Consider the following 22,954-nt stretch of genomic DNA (forward strand, 5'->3'; position numbering starts at 1 on the left):
AAAAAACTATTGATAAAAAAAGAAAAACAAACAAACCTCCCCCCCCAAAAAAAAGAAAAAAGAAAGAGGGCAGGGACAGCAATATTCACAATAATCACTTTAAAATAAAAAAAGTAATAAAAGGTAGGGATTTACATTACACAATGCTTAAAGGATCATTCAACCTAGAAGACTTAACAATTATTAACATCTGGGTTAGTGAGGGGCCAAACAGGAACTATAAAAAAAAAAAGAAAAACATAATTTGTGTCATAAGAGTACAAGAAGGCAGAGTGGGGGTAGAAAGCATAATGGTTATGCAAAGAGGCTCTCATGCCTGAGGCTCCGAAGTCCCAGGTTCAATCCCCCACACCACCATAAGCCAGAGCTGAGCAGTGCTCTGGTGTTTCTCTCTGTGTCTTTCTCTCTCTGCATCTCTCTCAAAAATAAAATAGATAAAATACTTTTTTAAAAAAGTGCAAGAAGGCAAAGAGAGAAAGGGACATAATTCATATTTGAAGAAGATTTAATTGGAAATGTCCCCAAATTAAAAGAAAGGATAGACTCACAGATCCAGCAGGCTCAACAAGCTGGAAGAAAGATGAATATAAACCTAGGTTCATTAAGGCATATACTAGTTAAAATGGTAAGGATCAAAGCCAAAGAGATAATTCTGAAAACTTCTAGAGAAAAGCAGAGCCACCTGCAAAGGAAATTCCCCTAAGGCTGCCAGGTGATTTCTCACTGGAGCCTCTGGTAAGGATTGGCAGAATATATTCAAAGTTCTGAGTGGAAAAGTACTTCAGCGAAAAATACTATATCCAGCCAGGTCATCCATTAGTTTAGAGCTTTCCAGACAAGATGCAGCTGTAGGAGTTCATGTGACCAAACCAGTCCTACAAGAAATACTAGAAGGGGGGTTGGGCGGTGGCGCAGTGGGCTAAGTGCACATGGCGCAAAGTGCAAGGACAGACGTAAGGATCCCAGTTTGAGCCCCCGGATCTCCACCTTCAGGGGGGTTGCTTCACAGGCAGTGAAGCAGGTCTGCAGGTGTCTGTCTTTCTCTCCCCCTCTCTGTCTTCCCCTCCACTCTCCATTTCTCTCTGTCCTATCCAACAATGAACAACATCAAAAATGGTAATAATGATCACCACAATGAGGCTACAACAACAAATGCAACAAAAGGGGGAAAAATGGCCTCCAGGATCAGTGGATTCATGGTGTAGGCACCGAGCCCAGCAATAACCCTGGAGAAAAAAAAATACTAGAAAAAGTCACATGAAATGAAATATAAAATGACTTTATTCACAGGGGGAAAACAAAGCCAGGAAAATAAAGCCTGGAAAAGGACCATGAACATGAAGAGCAGAACTCAAGTTAACAATGAGATGGGGAGAGGGGTTTATATAGGGGTGATGGCTCAGTGGACTTCCTGGAAGAATACTGATGTTTTGATGGCTGATGATGATGGAATAATGTGTTGGTCATCATTTCTCCTTTGGCTAATTCTGCTTCTGTTTCTATCCATCACGCCAGGTTCCCCTGCTCCATTGCTTAACGCTGTGGTCTATATAATCACTGTGTTACCTGAGACCTGCCCTGCCTGCAGGGCATTAGTTTAATCCCCACTGGTTTAATCTCCACTGGTTCGCACTCTCTTTTTGCTCTGCCCCCTCTCTTAGTCACATCCTGTTTTTCACCCTACCACTTCCTTATGGCAAGTATAAAAGAATTTTCTTTTCTGATTAAAAGCATTGGATTGTGTTCCCGCTCAGCCATAAGTTCCTGGTTGTCTCTCTCCCACCCACGAAGCTAGTCCGGCATTTGGTACCCAAACAGGGACCGGCAATAATCCACTATGAGGAAGTGAAAAAATGTACTTTGGAAATACCCATAGATTTCTAAATAAAGGTTACAACAAAAACAAATGAAGTCCATTACAAAAGTAACAAATAAAAGAACCTCAGTACATTGTCCATGCCATGGGGGTAGCTTAAAAGGATTTAACAGAATGACAATGTTGCTTTCACAAACTAAATCATTAGTTAAGACTGGTGAGCACATAAAAAGATTTGCCCAAAATGCAACTTTCAAATGCTAAAGATGAAAAAAAAATCTAAAAACTTCTGCAAAAAATGAAAATAACTAAAAATTATTAACTAATGATTCCAAGTGAAATAATTACTAAGTGAAAAATATTTTAAATCCACATGTCTTTATGTGGAAAGACCACCAATCAGCATAGTAAGAGAATATAAACACACTTTAGAATTTATAAATATTCTGCACTTCTGCATTTTTTTTTTTTTTGCCACTAGGTACAACTTGACTGGTCAAGTACAATTTGACTGCTCTTAGTCACCAGGGTTTTGTTTTTGTTTTTGTTTTCTTTTCTATATGCTATACAAAACAGAGTAAATCCTAGGGATAAATGCTTATTTTTTATTTATAAAAAGGAAACAGTGACTAAACCATAGGATAAGAGGAGTACAACTTCACACAATTCCCACCACCAGAACCCTGTATCCCATCCTACTCCCGATAGCTTTCCTAATCTTTAACCCTCTGGTAGTATGGACCCAAGGTCCTTGTGGGATGCAGAAGGTTGAAGGTCTAGCTTCTGTAATTGCTTCCCCGCTGAACAGGGCCGTTGACAGGTTGATCCATATTTCCAGCCTGTCTCTCTCTTTCCCTATTGGGGAAGCGTTCTGGAGAAGCAGAGCTCCAGGACACATTGATAGGGTTGTCTGTCCAGGGAAGTCTGGTCAGCATCCTGCTAGCATCTGGAACCTGGTGGCTGAAAAGAGAGTTAACATACAAAGCCAAACAAATTGCTGGCCAATCATGGACCTAAAGGCTGGAATAGTGCAGGTGAAGAGTTGGGGGCTTCTATTTTGTAGATAATTCATAGTCATATTTTAGTTATATTCCAAAGGGCCTGTGGCTATACTAGTGGGTTTTATTTGTTTGTTTTGTTTTTACTGAGCCTGAAATCTGATATGCAGGTGGATCCTAATTATTGTCTGAGGAGATGATGTCACGGCCGGCAGAAGGACCAGAAAGCTGGATCAGGGAAGACAGTAGCTCCGAAATATGGGAAAGGAGTATAAATAAATAAATAAATAAATAAATAAATAAATACTGTTGATTGTAAACCCCATCTATTTGATGTGACCTGGGGCCCATATTCAGCTTAGAAGCTTATGTGACCTCTACATCCCTGAAGATCTGAGCTCACATTCTGTGGTCATCAGTAGGAATGTTTCTAAGCTGTCCCAATATCAGGACCCATCTTCCTCAGGTGAAGCATAGACTATATTGTCCAGCCTTCTTTCAGAGGATGGAACATTCTCTACCTTTGTTGGTCCAAGTTGAGGGCAAGGTACTCTGGGAGCCACAAAGGGGTCTATTGTATTGTTCCTGATAGAGATGACCAGTAACAATGGAGAGAAGGGTTTATTCAAGGTCTAGGCCCATCATGTTTGTTTGGGAATCTCAGAACTCCCAAATAGGGCCCCAGCTGATGGGGTGGCCTGATAGTTACAAAAGAGTCATCCTTAAATTATGTCTGTCTCTTGCCCTTATTCAGCTTTTGCAGTCTTTGCTTTGATAAGGTTAGTTTTGGACTGAGTGAGAGAACTGTAATAGGAAGTAGGTGAGGAGGGTATCTAAGTCTAAGTAGACACTATTTCATTATGCACTTGATACTGACTCACTACAGACTATTGTGTATTTTTGCTTTCAGGTATATATTTGCCCTAATTTATGGATACATGTGAACATATGTTCTATCTTACAAGACCTGGGCTATATCAAGGTTTGGGGACTTTGTTAGGAAGTGAACCTCCTGGAATGGAATTAGAGAATACCATGAAAGGAAAGGTCTCACCCGAGTAATCAGGGTGAAGGGTTGACATTCCATGTCTGAGGGCTCTGGACACAGTCTGAAGTGAAGCATGCTGAGGTAGTACTCACTGCGTTGATTAGGTTAAGATTGGCAGAGGCAATATCATTTGGTATGAATTGAGAGAAGCATTCAGGAAAGTGAGCCCCACCCTAGAGGTTCCAGGACTGGAGGAAATATAGATTCTATAGAGGAAGCAGGAGGTTCCTGCTGTCTTAGGATTTAAGAAGACAATAGATATTTATTGCTATAATCACATTATTTGCCAATTGGGTTAACTTTGAAATATTCCTTTGTTAGAATTTGCTGTGTCATACACAACATCACAATAATTTATGTCCTTTGACATTATTTGTATGTAGTTGTGCCACTAGTTGCTTCTGTTCTCACTGGTCTAAGTTTTTGAGGGAGTCAACATATCAAAGACTCAGCCTTTGTATTAAAAAAAGGCTCAGTCTGTTATTTAAAAAGTTTGAGACAATTGATTGAATGTCTCAAAATTTTTAAATAAATGCTTATTCTTATGTGCCTGGATGTAGGAAATAGACTTCCTTTGAACTGTTTAATTATCACCTCATTCTTTCATGTGGTATAAGCAAAACATGCTGTAAGAGTTGACTGAGAATGTGGAAATGTTCTCATTGACAACACCATTCCTACATTCAACATTTCTTCAATAATGTGATATTCAAGTTAAAAAAGAGAGAGCTGACTGAAGAGTTATCAGAGTTATTTTATGTAATCAGCACTGTGAAAGAGAATGTAATATACCCACCATCTCTTCTTCATGGAATCACATTTACACTATCATCTATTCTCCTTTGTTGTTGTGATGTTTGATAGATTTCTCAACAGTTGGATGCAGAAGGAAAGGATATACATGATTTTCAGATACAGCTCATAAAAATATATCATATGTAATCCTTTATGCCTTTTTGCCTTATGGAAAAGAGAATGGAGTTGAGTAAAACAATATTGGAAAGCATATGTCAGAAAATGTCAATCAACAAAAAACATTGGTCACTGATCTACAAAGAGATGTGCATTCCAGGAATCCAAAGCACCTGTTGAATTTCATGATAAGATAACTGAGCTCATGTACACATTCTGGTTTGTTATGACAGATATCATATGTTAACTTTTCTAACTGCTAGGTATTAACCCATATCTTAAAATTCCAATGCACTAAGCCAAAAAGATAGCTTAACCTCAAAGGTGCCTGCTTTTCCAGGTACACTACCCAGGTTCTACCCAGTCTCCACCCAGGAACACTACCCAGGTTCTACCCAGTCTCCATCACACTGGAGGAAGTTACCATACTGTGGTGTCTTTCTCTCTACATCCCCCACCCCCACCTTTATTCTCTCATCTAAAAAAAGCTGGTTCAGAATAGTGAAGTGAAGCATTGGTTACAAGGAGAAAGAGAGAAAGAAAAAAAAGAAAGAAAGAAAGGGAGGAAGGAAGGGAGAGAGAGAAAGAAGAAAAGAAAAAAAATTCAGCTAATTGTGACAGTTCCAAATGCAATTGACTTCAAGCAAGGAAAGAGACATTTTAAAATTATACTTCTCCAACTGCAGATGTGAAGAAAATTAAGCTGGGGGTGGGTGGTGGTGCACCTGGTTGAGTTCACATCTTACAATACACAAGAACCTGGGTTGGAGCTCCTGGTCCCCACCTACAAGGGGAAAGCCTTGTGAGTTGTGAATTAGTGCTGCAGGTGTCTCTATGTCTCTCTCCCTATCTGCTCTTCCCCTCTAGGTATCAAATAAATAAAGATTAAAACAATGAAAAAAATATCTCTACTAAAAAGAGGTTCTCATAATAATTATAATGTAGGAAAAAAGAGTGTTTTAACTTCCTTCAGATCATTCTTAAGGGAATATGACTAGAATACTACTCACAGGTGAGATTAAAAAAAAAATCACCCACCTCCAAGGTTCTGATTATATGGTACTAGAATTTTAAAACTTAAAAGGACAAAAAAAGGCACACCATAATTTGAGATTTCAAAAGCATTTAACTTTAAAATGGTAAGTCTGTGGATTTTATCAACATTTATAGAAAGATTTATTGACACTGAGATCCTAACTTAAATTTTTATCTTTACTGATGCACATCGACAGATTCAAGGAGTAGATTCAAGGAATAGAGCAGTACATTTTGTTATCCATATATATTGTAAAACAATTACTATAACTTGTAATTAACATCTATCACTTCACATCTTTTTTATGGTGTCTGGTAAAAACTACTAAGACCTACTCTTTCAGTTAATTTCAAATATAAAATGCATTATATAGGAGCCAGATGGTGACTCATCTGGTTGAAAGCACATGGTACAGTACTCAAGGACCTGAGTTCAAGTTTCCAGTCCCTACCTGCAGGAGGGAAGCTTCACAAATGGTAAAATCGTGCAGCAGGTGTCTCTCCTTCTCCTCCTATCTCTACTATTCCTCTTAATTTCACTCTGTCTCTAACCCTAAATAAGTAGTAAATGAGTTATAAAAATGCACTATGCAATTTGACCATAATGTTTTATCACCCTAGCTCCCAGCCCCTGTAACTACCACTCTACTTCTTGATACAATGAGTTCACCTTTTTAGATCCATTATAAGAAAAGAGTACAATTCGATACATTTACAGAGCTGCTAAAAATAAGAGAAACTTTAGTTGTACTGTTTACTCTGTTTAAGTCTAAACAGAGACTTCCAGAGGAGGGGCTATGGAGCAACAGCAACTCTGTTTCTCTCCTCTCCTCTCCCTAGTCAACTAGGAATGCCAAAGGAGACTATAGGGACCACAAAAATACAGGACTAGAACAACTTCAGGAACCTACCAAATCACCAGTGAGTGCAAATATGTGTGGCTTATAGACAGAGATGAGTCTAGGGAGAGATTAAGTGACTGGTAACAGTCTAGCAGTTTGGAACTTGAGACACCACCTCCAGTCTGTTTCACCAACAAAGAGAGGGCTAAGAGGTGGAGAGGACTCCCCTAAGACTCAACAAATACAAATATGAGTTTCCACTGCTATTGCCCTCATAATCTGGAGCAGCAGGGCGAAGACTCTGTGCTGAAAAGAGGGGACAAAGAACAAGGGAGGAAACTCAGGAGAAGATCTGTAACTCCATGGCCTAGCGGTGAAGCTGTGAGAGTCTCTTTGCATAACCACTGGATTATCTCTGTCCCACCCTGCTTTATCTCTTGGTCAGGTATCAGTGATTAAGCTAAGAAGCTTACTTATAGTTTAAAAGCCCTCAGGCTCCCATAGCCTACAGGGAAGAAAAAGAACAAAAGAGGCTTTTAAGCCACTGTACTCCAACTCAGGGATTAAAATACTATTGAAACACCTGTCAGTTTCCACAACTGTGAGCCCTTTAATTTCCTTACTTAGACACAAGTCAATCCAGGCAAGAATGATTAGTAACTTGAAAAGTACTGAGAGGGACCTCATAACATACTACATAAAATGGTTAAATCAACAAGAAGAAATATTGGATAAATGAACTGGGAAAAGAGTTCAGCTAATAGCCCCCCAAAGGTTGGAGCACAAAATAATGCAGTCAACATCCAAACACTAGCTAAGGAAATAGTCACAGGAGAGAGCAAAAAGTTTGAAAGAATTGTCATCAGAAATGCAGAAACAAATGAGACTCTGGGAGAAAACACTAATTACCTTAAGGTTATTAGAGAGCTAAAAGCTGAAACAGCTGAGCTAAGAACACAACTAGCTGAACAAGCTAAAACAGTATCAGAACAGGGTGACAAAATAGATGAACTCCAGAAAACAGTAGACTGGAGAGAAAAATAGAATAAATGAAGCTGAAGACAGAATTAGCAAGACTGAGGACGAATTAGAAACAATTAAAAAAGAAGTAATAGGTCTCAAAAAGGGATTAAGAGATACTGAAGAAAACAACAGAGACCTATGGGATGACTTCAAAATAAATAATATACGCCTTATTGGCTTACCAAGAGGAGGAAAGAGAGGGAGGAGAAGAAAGCATTCTAATAGCTGAGAACTTCTCCAGTCTAGACAACATCAAAGATATAAAGTTTCAAGAAGCCCAGAGGACCCCAAACATAATTAGCCCAGACTTAAAGACACCAAGATGCATTATATTCAGAATGGAAAGGAATAAACAAAGGATAAACAAAGGATCCTGAAGGCTGCAAGCAAAAAACAAAGAGTCACCTAAAGAGGAAAACCATTAGATTAGCAGCAGACTTCACACAAATGCTACAGGCCAGAAGAGAATGGAAAGATATCTATCAAATGAACAGCTTTCAATATAAACGGCTTTCAATCAAAAATACCAAAAGCAGACAGGAACATAACCAAAAAAGAAAACTACAGACCAATATCTCTGATGAACATAGATGCTAAAATATTGAACAAAATTCTAGCAAACCGGATACAGCAATATATTAAAAAGATTGTTCATCATGACCAAGTGTGGTTTATCCCAAGGAAGCAAGGTTGGTTTAATATACATAAGTCAATCAATGTGATCCACCACATCAACAAAAGCAAGACCAAAAAAAACACATGGTCATATCAATGATGCAGAGAAAGCCTATGACAAAATACAATATCCCTTTATGATAAAAATACTACAAAAAAATGGGAATAGGAGGAAAATTCCTCAAGATAGAGGAATCTATATATAGCAAACCTATAGCCGACATCATACTCAATGGTGAAAAACTGGGAGCATTTCCCCTCAGATCAGATACTAGACAGGCTGCCCACTATTACCGTTCCTATTCAACATAGTGTTGAAAGTTCTTGCCATAGCAATCAGGCAGGAGCAAGGAATTAAAGGGATACAAATTGGAAGAGAAGAAGTAAACTCTTCCTATTTGCAGATGACATGATCATATACATAGAAAAACCCGAAGAATCCAGCAAGAAGCTTTTGGAAATCATTAGGCAATACAGAAAGATGTCAGGCTACAAAATTAACATTCAAAAGACAGTGGCATCCCTCTATGCAAACACTAAGTTAGAAGAAGTTGAAATTCAGAAATCAATTACTTTTACTATAGAAACAAAAAAAATAATAAAATATCTAGGAATAAACCTAACCAAAGAAGTAAAAGGTTTGTATACTGAAAATTACAAGTCACTACTCAAGGAAATTGAAAAAGACACAAAGAAGTGGAAAGATATCCCATGTTCATGGGTTGGAAGAATTAACATCATCAGAATAAATATACTACCTAGAGCCATCTACAAATTTAATGCTATCCTCATCAAGATTCTCACCACATTTTTTAGGAGAATAGAACAAATGCTACGAATGTTTATCTGTAACCAGAAAAGACCTAGAATTGCCAAAACAATCTTGAGAAAAAAGAACAGAACTGGAGGCATCACACTCCCAGATCTCAAATTGTATTATAGGGCTGTTGTCATCAAAACTGCTTGGTACTGGAACATGAATAGACACGCTGACCAGTGGAATATATTTAAAGCCCAGAAGTAAGCCCCCACACCTATGGACATCTGATTTTTGACAAAAGTGCCCAGACTATTAAATGGGGAAAGCGGAGTCTCTTCAACAAATGGTGTTGGAAAAAATGGGTTGAAACATGCAGAAGAATGAAACTGAACCACTATATTTCACCAAATACAAAAGTGAATTCCAAGTGGGTCAAAGACCTGGATGTTAGACCACAAACTATCAGATACTTAGAGGAAAATATTGGCAGTACTCTTTTCCACATAAATTTTAAAGACATATTCAATGAAACTAATCCAACTACAAAGAAGTCTAAGGTAAGTATAAACCTATGGGATGATATCAAATTTAAAAGCTTATGCACATAAAAAGAAACCACTACCCAAACCAAGATACCTCTCACAGAATGGGAGAAGATCTTTACATGCCCTACATCAGAAAAGAGTTTAATAACCAACATATATAAAGAGCTTGCCAAACTCAACAATAAGAAAACAAATAACCTTATCCAAAAATGGGGAGAGAACATGGACAGAATATATTCATTACAGAAGAGATACAAAAGGCCGAGAAACACATGAAAAAAAAAATGCTCCAAGTCTGATTGTCAGAGAAATGCAAATAAAGACAACAGTGAGATATACCACTTCACTCCTGTGAGAATGTCATACATCAGAAAAGATAACAGCAACAAATGCTGGAGAGGTTGTGGGAACAAAGGCACCCTTCTCAACTGCTGGTGGGAATGTCAGTTGTCCAACCTCTGTGGAGAACAGTCTAGAGAACTCTCAGAAGGCAAGAAATGGACCTACCCTATGATTCTGCAATTCCTCTCCTGGAGATATATCCTAAGGAACCCAACACGCCCATCCAAAAAGATCTGTGTACACCTATGTTCTTAGCAGCACAATTTGTAATAGCTAAAACCTGGAAGCAACCCAGATGTCCAACAACAGAGAGTGGCTGAGCAAGTTGTGGTATATATACATAATTGAATACTACTCAGCGATAAAAAGCAGTGGCTTCACCATTTTCAGCTGATCTTGGATGGACCGTGAAAAATTCATGTTAAGTGAAATAAGTCAGAAACAGAAGGGTGAATATGGGATGATCTGACTCTCAGGCAGAATTTGAAAAAGAAGATCAGAAAAGAAAAGACAAGTAGAACCTGAACTGGAATTGGTGTATTGCACCAAAGCAAAAGACTCTGGGGTGGATGGGTGGGGAGAATACAGGTCTAAGAAGGATGACTGAGGACCTATTGGGGGTTGTATTGCTATATGGAAAGCTGGGAAATGTTATGCATGTACAAACTATTGTATTTACTGTCAAATGTAAAGCATTAATTCCCCAATAAAGAAATTTAAGGGAAAAAATGTCTAAACAAAGCCAATAAAATGAAATGCAGAAGCTTATTGGTTCATTCAGTTTTCCATTATAGATAATTACTTTTTACTCACTTGTTATTACCTGAATAACTCAGGCAAAAGATTACTATTTGCTTTTTTCTCTTTTATTGCTTCAATTATTTAACACAAAATGAGAACTAGATTCTTTTCCAGTAGTTGAAAGAATAGAGGTATTCAATTTTATTTATAGTTACTGATACCTTCTACATACTCACTGAGTATGTGTTAAGTAATTCCAGTACTTTTCTCTGCTTTTTATGTGAGGGTTACCTACTTTCTACAACTGACCCTAAGCAGATTTAGCTGGTAATCACAGGAAACAAACAGCGATGATTATGTGATAAAATACTAATGTCTACACAAAGATTTGTACATATATACCACTTGTGTTCTGTGTACACATATGTGATGTGTGAATGTATATACAGAGTTAATCTAGCACATCATCAAAGATTATGTAATCATTGGCCTGCTTGCAGAACTGAATTTTATATATAGCTTTTACATAGCTATTGTTAGCTTTTAAAAAGAGTCCCAGTGTCCTACTTCTGAGGACCTAACCTCTCAGTCAAACTACCATATCCTTACACCCTGAAATAAAGCAACTTTAAGTTTTTCACTCGTTTTGTTTCAGATTAAGCAGCAACTGAGAGGAGGCACACTTAGCTCAGACAGCTATGCATGTGATGAACAAAATGTCATTTTTTTTACACACTCCCATTGTCACTGTTTATATGGTTCTTCCTGTGCATATAAAATGTGAAAATAAATGTTCTCACCTTCGGGCTGTCTGAGTGAATACAATTCATGAGTCTATGCTCATTTTCAAAATAAAAACAGGCAGTGTTGCAACCCCCTCCCATCATTGCACCATGGTGTTGCCCTATGTTAACCAGGCAGCTTGCACACAAGATGTTTCTGCTTTATTATAATATTCTGAATCTTATGTGGCCTAAAACCATTAGTAGGTGAGTAATCATTGTGACGAGGGTCCTTTTCATTTGCTTGGTTTTAATTTTTGATTTTTTATTTATTTCATGAGATAGTTTCACCTGAGACAGAGGAAAACAGGTTTCCATTGTGTTGTTACATGGAGTGTGAGTACTCAAACAGGTACATAGCTCCTGTGTCTTACCAGTTGAGCTTTCCAGGGTTGTTGTGGGATTTTTTTCTTTTACTATAAACTCTCAAGTAACTCAACATACCTCTAAATTCTTATTTGATATCCTGTGATAACATACACTTTAAAATACGGCAGACATTACAGATAGAATTGGGTGTACTGAAAAAGAAAGTTACTGTTTGATTGAAGTTAATAGTCCTTAGTCTAGAGTAGCGATATTGCAAATCATTAGCATGTTCTCTGTGTCTGGCAAGATCCCCACAGTAGGACTAGCCTTCCAAATCGGGGCCAAAATTTGTAGCAGCAACACTTTCAGTCTTCCACATGAATGAGCATCACTCTCAGTGCTAGCAGATTGGTGGATATTTGTAACACTGGACACTTGAGTCAAAAGAAAGACCCAGAACTAAGGACTTTGAATTGATTACACATTCTTGAATCTCTCACAAGTCCCATTTATTAAGAGCTCTTAGAATATCTGACACTAATTTAGGCACTTTGTGGCCGCCTGACATCTGAATCTTATGTAGCAATTCAAAGAACTATTCAGTCTCTAGCTACAACCAAACCCCTTGTCAGCAAGCCTTGTGTTGAATATATAATGTACTTTTCAGTGGATGCAGTTTGGGCATTTCTGTGGAACTACAAAAGCAAATGCCAGGAGACGTAGGGGTACAGAGTGAACAGATGAATATATCAAAAGGACATCAAATGATACAGGCGTCTGTTAAAAAAAAAAGGCACAAGTAAACAGGCAAGATAGCTCATTTGCAACAGTGTGCTTGCTTTGTCATGCATGCAAACTTGGTCCTTAGCACACTGAAGGAAGCCTTGGTGTTTTGACATCTTTCTTCCTTCCTCCCTCCCTTCCTTCTTTTCTTTCTATGTCTTTCTTTCTAAAAAAAAAAAAAAAAAAAAACTCTGCCTGTAGCAGTGAAGCCCCACTGTTGACAAATAGTAGTAAATATATATATATATATATATATATATTTATCAAAATATATTCACAAATAAGAGATTTTTGGATTTGTAGAAGAGCTTGAGATATTCATTATAAGTGAGATTAACGAATGATAACATTTCACAAGAAAAAAAAAAACGAGTGACCAGATAATATCCAAAAATGCATCTCACAGGTGGTAGGGGGCAGGGTGGGTGGTGGCGCACCTGGCTGAGCACATTCAGTGCACAAAGACCCAGGTTTGAGCCCCCAGTGCCCGCCTGCAGAGGGAAAGCTTCACAAATGGTGAAGCAGTGCTGCAGGGGTCTCTCTGCCTCTCAAACTCTTTAACTCCCCCTCCCCTCTCAATTTCTGACTGTCTCTATCCAATAAATAAAGATAATAAAAAATATACATTTCACTATAAATTCAAACAATCTACATTGTTCCAGCTATTTCCAAACATTTCACGTTTCAATTTGTTTCCCACATAGATAACTTAGAATCTACACAGCAAATCTATTCAATCTTCATGGTTGATACCTGATATTATAACTATTCTAATCAATTAACTTTTTTCGTATTTTTTTAACTCCAAGTTATCACTGGGGCTTGGTGTCTGCACTACAAATCCTCTGCTCCTGCAGCTCTTATTTATTTATTTATTTATTTATTTATTTATTTATTTATTTTTGCATAGGACAGAGAGAAATTGAGAGGGAACGATAAGATAGAGAAGGAGAAAGACACCTGCTGACCTGCTTCATCCTTGTGAAGCAACCTGCCTGCAGGTGGGGAGCCGGGGGCTCAAACCAGGATCTTTGTGCTAAGTACTATGTGTGCTTAACCTGGTGCATTTCCAACCCTGCGACCCTCATTTAACTTTTTTGTTAAGTAGCAGGACATTTTTTTTCTTTCTTTCCAAAGAAGCCTGAATACTTAATTTACACACACACGCACACACACCAAAAGTTGTCTCACATCAATGAAGGAGGAGTTATAATTGTTTTTAAGAAAAGTTTGAAGAAACTGAACATATGGACTTGCTTCTTAGACAGACATCATAACTGACTTATCATTTTGTCACTGTGTCGATAAAAATTCTTTTTGACTTTCAGAAAAGTACCTTTTCCTTGGTTTCCATAACAAAAAAAAAAAAACTGAAACAAAAAAACTGGAGACTGGCAGACACTCAAGAATGTTACTCACTAAGAAAGTGAAAATGGGCTGCCATTTGGTGTCAAAAAAGAAAAAGAAAAAAAAGTATAAGTCCACAGGACAACCATTTGAGACTTCTTTCCTTTGAATCATACTATCCCCATAAATAAATGTCATCAATACTGGAATAATGCACATGCCCATGGAATGTTTTTAGTATACTTTACATTTCTATTCAGAATTGCCATTGTTTTTATAGAGATATGGGCATATATTGATATAGATGCAAATATAGACATAGATTTGAAAAATCAATTTGAATTGGAAGGGAAAAAAATGAGTTTAAAGTTTAGTAATAAGCCAGTTATTCCCAGGGAAAGCTCCGTCCCCAGTTGGCCACCAGGAAAAATCACTGCCGCTCACTCAGTCTAGGTTTTGTGATATGTGTACTTAGCCCGCTGTGCCGCCGCCTGGCCCCAATCTGGGTTTTGTGAGAAAAGAAAGAAAACTGAGACATGTATGAAGAATAAAGGCCAGACAGTTTCTTACATACAGTTAGCACAGAACCCTGCCAGGTAGAGGAACAGCTCCCTCCTTAGACATAAGCACAGAGCTAAAACCTGACCTGCAGTTCTGCCATTCTGACAACACTTAAGAATGTCCTTTCTGGGGATCCGGCGGTAGCACAGCGGGTTAAGCACCCATGGCACAAAGCCCAAGGACTAGTGAAAGGATCCCGGTTGGAGCCCAGGCTCCCCACCTGAAGGGGAGTCGCTTCACAGGTGGTGAAGCAGGTCTGCAGGTGTCTATCTTTCTCTCCCCTTCTCTGTCTTCACGTCCTCTCTCCATTTCTCTCTGTTCTATCCAACAAGGAATGACATCATCAACAACAACAATAACCACAACAGGGCTACAACAAGGGCAGCCAAAGGGGGGGGAGTGGCCTCCAGGAACAGTGGATTCATGGTGCAGGCACTGAGCCCCAGCAATAACTCTAAAAGCAAAAAAAAAAAAAAAAATTCCTTTCCTTTCCTTTTTCCTTTTCTTTCCTTTCCTTTCCTTTCCCTCCATCCCTCCCTCTCTCCTTTCTTTTCTTCCTTCCTTCTTATCTTTCCTTCTCTTTCCTTCTTTCTTTCTCCCTTTCTCTCTCTCTCCCTTTCTTTCTTTCTTTCTTGAAGAAGCTAACAGTTTACAATACAGTTGTCGACACAAGTAAGGTTTCTCATTTCACCGTGATAGCTGTCTGCAAAACATTCTCAACCCCAACTGAGATCCTTTTCCACCATCATGTATCAGGACTCCAACCCTCACCTCCACCCTCAGCTACTGCTTCTTCTTTCCTCAGAGTCCTTTGCTATGGTGCAACACACTAAACCCAGTTCAAGTTTTACTTTGAGTTCCTCACTTCTATTCTTGTTTCTTAAGTTCTGCCTACAAGTGAAATCATCTTATATTCATAATTATCTTTCTGACTTGTCTCAGTTAACATGATAATAGTCATGATTAATAGGGAAAGTACCAGACATGTATGTGTCAACATCTTAAATCCTCCTAAAATAACTATCACATAATATCACTGTAAAATAAGTATATAAGTTGGAAAATGTAGAAATCCTTAAGTTTTTTTAAAATTGCAATGGGGTTTACAGTCAACAATATTTATACATTTTCCCCATATTTGGGAGCTTTCTTTCTTCCCTGATCCAACTTTCTAGCCTTCTTTCCAGCCATGATATCATCTCCCCAGATAATAACTTGGATTCACCTGCATATTAGATGTCAGGCTCAGGCAAAAACTAATAAAGTCATGGGCCCTTTGGAATACACCTAAAATAGACCTATTAGCTATTTCCAAAACAGAGACCCCAAATCTTCATCTGCAATATTCCAGCCTGTAGGTTCATGATTAGTCAACAATTTGTTGGCTTTATATGTTAACTCTTTTTTCAGCCTCCAGGTTCCAGATGCTGCCATGATGCCAGCCTGACTTCCCTGGGCAGAGGACCCCACCACCAATGTATCCTGGAGCCCTGCTTCCCCAGAGTTCTGCTCCACTAGGGAAAGAGAGACAGGCTGAGAGTATGGATTGACCTGTCAACAGCCATGTTCAGCAGGAAAGCAATTACAGAAGCTAGACCTTCTACCTTCTGTACCCCATAGTGACATGCTCCCAGAGAGTTAAAGACTAGGAAAACTATCAGGGGATGGGATGGGATACAGAGCTCAGGTAGCAGGAATTATACCCCTCTTATCCTATTGTTTTGTCAGCATTTCCATTTTATAAATAAAAATTTAAAAAATAGGGAAGCTCCCAATGGAGGGGATGAGACACAGAACTCTGGTAGTGGGAGCTATATAGAATTGCACCCCTGTTATCTTACAATCTTGTTAATCATTATTAAATCACTAATAACATTTTTAAAAAAAAATACTTAAGAAAAATATGTTATTCAATTGCCCTGCAGCTGAAAGACTACGTCATCTCTAATAGGTTAACTAAGAATAATAACTTTTAAAGGATAAGGTTATCATTTTGTGTTATTTAACATTGTCACCGGTAACTGTGAAGAACATAATCATGTGAAGAACATTTTATACACTGCTGACAAAGTGCAGTGTTGGTACTGATTGCACGTGATATCTGACTTCCCAAACATGTGCTGTTCTATGCCCTCCCTTAATACCTCAGCAGAATTCAGAAAATGTGTTATTTCAAGATAAGACCAGAACAAGGCTGACTGACCATCACAATACAGAAAACCTGAAATACCTGCATGAGGAAAAAGCCTCCACAGAGAAACAGAACCAGTATGTCTTTGTCATTCCAGAGTTAAGTCTCAAACTGTGAATTCAATTTGATTAGGAAGTCCTGCTGCCTAAAGAAGTGTCTTTTTAAGGACTTGTCAACTTAGATGCTTATACACACAGTGAGCAGCTACTCTGAAGCAGAGATATGGATACTTTGATCTACCGTCTTATCCAAATTAACAAAAAAAATACATATTAATAGGGAAGGTAGTTTTAATGGTAAAATTTATGAAGCCTGTTAATTTGCAGACTTTTAAAATGCATACTGACATCCCTTTAAGAAAAAACAACACCAATTAAGTTTAGAGGAAAAAAAATCATAAAGAGTAATATCACCTTAGAGAATAAAAATTATGATTGTTGATTGATTGACTTTCTACCTTTTCCATAGACAGCATGAAAGAATTGCAGGCCATATCACAAATTCACTAGGTTAAATGGAATAATGGAGCAAGTATTTAACAAATTAACCAGTCATTACATACAAGTACAATGAAGTACATGAGCCTAAATAACCAATAATCAAATTTCAGGTCAAAATTATCAAGATCAAAACGTCCATGTCATTGCTGAGACATGTTTAGGCATAGTGAGTGCATGTGTCAACTATCATTAGTTCGCATCCATTAAAAGGCCACAGCCTTCAGTTTTGTTCTATAATCAGCTATTGCTCTGTGTTTGAAAATGATATATTTTTAATTCTTTAAGTAAAACACTTGTTATTCTAATTAAGTAAGTAAGTCAAACATGTTAAGCCAAGGTGTACTCTGCAAATCTTTACCTGAAGACCTTCAATAGCCAATCGCAGCATGCTTGGTGTGAGTTTAGAAGCTTGCTTGAAGGTAAAATTACTCCAGTCTATAATCAAAACAAATCCGTTCACTTGAAGCTCAGGATCTTCAATCATGGCTTCTAAAGAAAGTAAGATAGCACGCAAAATATCCACCAGTGTGTACCTGTCAGCAACCAAAAAGTACAGTGCTTAGTATAACCTCTACATTTATAGAAACTATAGAAATTACTTAGCAAACTAAAATTTTCCTTTAAAATATCTAAAAACTATAAGCCTTTCTTTTAAAAGAGAAATTTTACTTGGTATGCACACAAAAGACACAGTACAATTTTACATGTATTTTACCAAACCACTGCTTTCGAAAATACTACCATTTACCTCAGCTACCCTACGGAATACACATGGTGTGTTTAAATAGTTCAAGGATGATGTCAGTAACCCTTACATTTCGTATTTGAAAGAATCTTATAAATCAAAACACTTATTTAAATAGTTATGGCTAAAATAGTCAACAAGTTTTAATTATTTGCATTATGTTTGTATCATAAAGATGAAAGAAAAAGAAAAGTTGGGACAAACAGAAATAGATCAACGAAAAGGCAAAGAGGAGATTTTTACCAGCCTACTATAAAGTAGACCATTCAAATTTCAGGGTTGACTTTTCTTCTGTTTAGTCCAGTGCCCAACAGACAAGTGGTTAAAAAAGTTATAGAACATATGGTCAACGGAATACTACCCCTTAACTAAAATAATCATATTGTATTTTTGGAACAATAGGGATGAAACTAGAGGTCACAATGTTGAGTGAATTAAGTAAGCAGGTTAAAGACAACTACTGGATAATTTTGCTCATTTTTGGAATATAGACTTGTACAGTGAACAGTATAGAAGCTTAGAAGAAAATCTCTTTAGTTTTCCAGTAAATTTGAATTAGTTTACAAAGTGAAAATATTGACTGTAAATTAAGATACCATTCGAAAAATCATTAGAATTAAAAACAAAGATAAATCAAGTCTGAATGTATCTCAAAGGTATTTCTTTTGGGTGGTAGTCCAGCGGGTGAAGCGCACATGGTGCAAAGCGCAAGGACTGGCATAAGGATCCCGGTTCGAGCCCCCAGCTCCCCACCTGCAGGGGAGTCGCTTCACAGGCAGTGAAGCAGGACTGCAGGGGTCTGTCTTTCTCTCCCCCTCTCTCTTCCCCTCTTCTCTCCATTTCTCTCTGTCCTATCCAACAACGAACGCCATCAACAATAACAATAATAACCACAACAAGGCTACAACAACAAGGGCAACAAAAGGGAGAAAAAAATGGCCTCCAGGAGCAGTGGATTCATGGTGTAGGCACTGAGCCCCAGCAATAACCTTGGAGGCAAAAAAAAAAAAAAAAAAAAACCTGATTATTGGATATGGAAACCAAGATTTAGTAAAGTTAAAGATGACACAAAGTTTAGCTGGACAACCTGAGTGAATGAAATTACATTTCATTGAAATAACTAATGCAAAAAGATGATTTAATAAGGGATATCTGGAATGTATAGTATGTAATATTTAAGAGGAATTGGCTAATTATAGACTTTGTTAACACTTTCAATTTCTAAGCATCCTGTATTACAAGTTTTGCTCTCCTCAGACAGGTGAAGTTAACAAAAAAATGAGAAAAAGGAAATCTCGACCACAAAGAAGTGGAATAGAGAGTGATGTATTAGAAATAGAAATTCTCCAGGAAAATAGCAAGAGGCAGTGAAAACATATGAGATAATAGATCTAGTTTGACTTTAAAAAATCTGCAGGCAAACAGAAAAGGCATAGTAGTTCAGAAACAAAAAATAATAGTAATTCACAGTGAAACTTTAGACAAGTTCTCATTTTTTCTGGGCCTAACTTTCTCTTCAGTAGTAAGAATAGAATCTCCTTAAGACTTCAGTGCAAACCACACAGAGTACAAGGTGTCAAGACTTCAGTACATTCTATTCCCATATACTCTTCCCATTCCCTCAGTAGCCATTAAAAGTTTATACAGGCCATTGTATTATGAGTGTAAGAACCAGTTCTCTGATAGGAAAGAAAGAAAGAAAAAGAAAGAAAGAAAGAAAGAAAGAAAGAAAGAAAGACAGAAAGAAAGAAAGAAACAAGCTATGATTATAGCACTATACCTTATTGGCAGTGTCAGGGGAGAGGGAAAGACAAAAAGGGAAGTCAAAGACTTCAGGTGAAAATGTTTCCATAATTCTAGGTATGTAAAAATGTTTGCATATGTTCAGTAAATGTTAGAATACACATCTAGCATACATTTGTCCCAATGGTAATCATAAAGCATTGCCCAGGGTATAATCATAACTAAAGAATATTTGTATATTGTACTTAAAACTTGAAGAGTTAGTGATTATATTTAAGATAATCTATTACTATTTTTATTGTTGTGGTGGTTATTATTGTTGTTATTGATGTCATTGTTGTTGGATAGGACAGAGAGAAATGGACAGAGAGGAGGGGAAGAAAGAGGGGGAGAGAAAGACAGACACCTGCAGACCTACTTCACCTCTCATGAAGCGACCCTCCTGCTGTTGGGGAGCTGGAGGCTCAAACCGAGATCCTTGTGCCGGTCCTTGAGCTTTGCACCATGTGTGCTTAACTCGCTGTGATACCGCCCGACCCCATAATCTATTAACCTATTACTATTATAGGAGCCAAAGATCAAGAGATTGCCATTAAATTGCTATAAAGTATACATATTATTTGTTAAATCTATGAGTATGATGTCGTAAAATAATCTCTGAACACACAAATATTACACAGCAATACAATATAAAAATACATGATACTATAAAACTATAACATACTAATGGGGTGTATAGTAATAATACAAAAATTATAATTAAAATTAGGAGCACTATTGTTTATCTATAAAACTATGATCTATTATTAGTAACTTAAGCTGTTACTTCAAGGTTGGTCAGTATTTTTTTTAACATTATGGCTAGCAGTGTTAGAACCAAAATCCTATAAAGCTACAAAGACTGAGCAAATTGCAGTTAAGATTTCATTTGAATATTTCTCATTAAAATTTAGAACCCCTTCTCTAGTTATTTGAAGTCCTGAAGTCCACAATAATATCACAATTAAAAAATTTTAAGTTTAGAATTTCCCTGTCATTATGTTCATTCTTGTGATGTTATAATAAACTCAAATAGCATTAATTCCTTAAAAAAAATCAACATTAAGTAAAGCTTGGATTTGGAATGGGCTTTAGAAAGGTGACAGGGTGGAGGGGCCGGATGTTGGCATATGGGATTAAGCTACATATAAGAAGCCCAAGAACCTGCACAAGGATCTTGGTTGGAGTCCCTGGTTTCCCTTCAGCAGAGGGGCGAGGGTAGCTTCACAAGCAGGTCTGCAGGTGTCTATCTTTCTAACGCCTCCCCTCTCAATTTCTCTCTGTCCTACCTAATAAAATAAAAAAGTGGCCACCAGAAGCAGCAGATTTGCAGTGCCAGCACCGAGCCCCAGCAATAATCCTGGAGGCAAAAAAAAAAAAAAAAAAAAGTGATACATTGCCCACAGTAAGAATAAATCATGATAGCAATAAAGTCTAAAAATAAGAGTCAATCTGTTTTAAGTAACACACTCTAAGTATGGTCTTCTAAAACTGTGTCCAAAACAAGAGCAAATTTGATGTACAAATTTTTTCAAAAGAAATTAAATAAGGTGAATCACATGATGAACAATAAAGAAAACTTTGCAAAATGTTCAGAACTAAATCAAACCAAGTTTCTAACTGCATACTGTGCTCCAGAAACTTAAATTGAATGTTTCTTATATAATCATATTAACACAAAAGTCTTTAAAAGAAACAAAAGATCTAGCTTTGCATTCAGAGTAGGTCAAAAACACTCTAGTCACTCCAGTCCTCTGTTGTCAAACATGTCACATTACTACCTTTAACAGCTCTGCTGGCTATTCCTAAGCAGAAGATTTTTGCATGAGATCTCACCAACATACATATAATACCTGCCAAATAAATGAGACATTTTATGAATTTTATCTTTTCCAGCATCTAAACATGGTTTTTCTCTTTGAAATTATCTTAACAGTTAAATTTACAAATTAGAGGTCACAGCAGTAATCCACATACTTGTGTTTGGAGTTTACACTTCAATTGTTGGAGCTCCAGCATTGCTTTTCTTCCTTTGCATGTTGGAAGAAAGCCATAAATAACAAACTCGCACATTAATGCAGCTCTTGACTCTTGATTGTGTTTCCCAGAATAGTATTAAGTAAAGACTGGAACTGAAATCAACTTGCAGAGAGAATGATGCATAGCAAGTAGTAAGAAATAATGATTCCAACAAGGAATTTTACAACTGGGATACCAAAACCAAAAGATCCAAACCATCACTCCTGAAAGACACTAAAGCTGTTATGATGATGTAAAAAATATATAAGATGATTTTAACACCTATATCTGTGTTTACTTTCTGTGCAGTCATAATCAGGGACGCTGCTTCTCTAGACTCTGGCCATGTAAAGTCTATGCTGCTCTTCTGGGGTTCACAGTATCTCATCTTCCACCTCAACTTACAATTAATGCATAACCCAACCTAACTCGCACACAGCTCATTCCCTTCTTACTCTCCCAACCTTTTCTTTCAGCCTGATGGAAAAAAAAAAAAAAAAAAACTGGCATCTTGGCATCACAGTGAACACAACAATAGCAAGTAATTTCCTTTTGTCTCTAAATCAGCCTTTATTAAACTCTTCATTAAATTTACCCCCACCTCTCAGCTTTCATTAAACCACATTTCCTACTGTCTGAAATATTTTCTGTTAAAAAGATGCTAGAGAAAGAGACAAAGGAGAATTAACTTTATTAATGCCTCAGGATATCATTAGCACTAAAGTTGATGAACCTATCTAGGTGTTTTACATTACTGATTGGTAATAACAATGATAATACTTCTATCTGTGTAATAGTCTAGGATTTCCAAAGCAATTTAAAATGCATTGGCTCCGTTTCAAAATAAGTCCAAAGATTCTGTGCTGGTTTGTATGCTATTATTTTGATGTTGGAGACACAGATGAGATCTCAGGGAACTTTGCAAATTAAGGCATGTAGTCTCAGAGAATGTAACATTTTTCTCAGAATCAGAGAGGAAGTAAACAGGAAAAACCAAGTGTGAAAGAAATCAGGACTTTCTGACACTGCGTAAATCAGTCCTTTCAATCAGTTCTCAATTTGGTAGCATCATATGTGACAGGCCAACAAGTAAATAACAACATGGTGCCAGGTACCAGGTATCAGAGCATGCTCCAGTCTGGCACCAACAAGGAGGTTTGGTTGAAGAAAAGCAACTTGACATTCAGAAGACTTGATA

At 37.4% G+C, this 22,954-nt stretch overlaps 1 protein-coding gene across 2 annotated transcripts in view; it reads right to left on the reverse strand.

Annotated features, from left to right (window-relative positions):
- CLVS2 (clavesin 2) overlaps window positions 1-22,954 on the reverse strand; it is an 88,688-nt gene that overhangs the window by 58,680 nt on the left and 7,054 nt on the right. For both annotated transcript variants that reach the window (XM_060190527.1, XM_007521302.3), the window contains one exon: window positions 17,569-17,743. In XM_060190527.1, the coding sequence (XP_060046510.1) occupies window positions 17,569-17,743 (175 nt within the window). The remainder of the gene's footprint in view (window positions 1-17,568; window positions 17,744-22,954) is intronic.

This window comes from Erinaceus europaeus, chromosome 4, assembly GCF_950295315.1.
Source record: "Erinaceus europaeus chromosome 4, mEriEur2.1, whole genome shotgun sequence".
In the NCBI taxonomy this organism is placed as follows: domain Eukaryota; kingdom Metazoa; phylum Chordata; class Mammalia; order Eulipotyphla; family Erinaceidae; genus Erinaceus; species Erinaceus europaeus.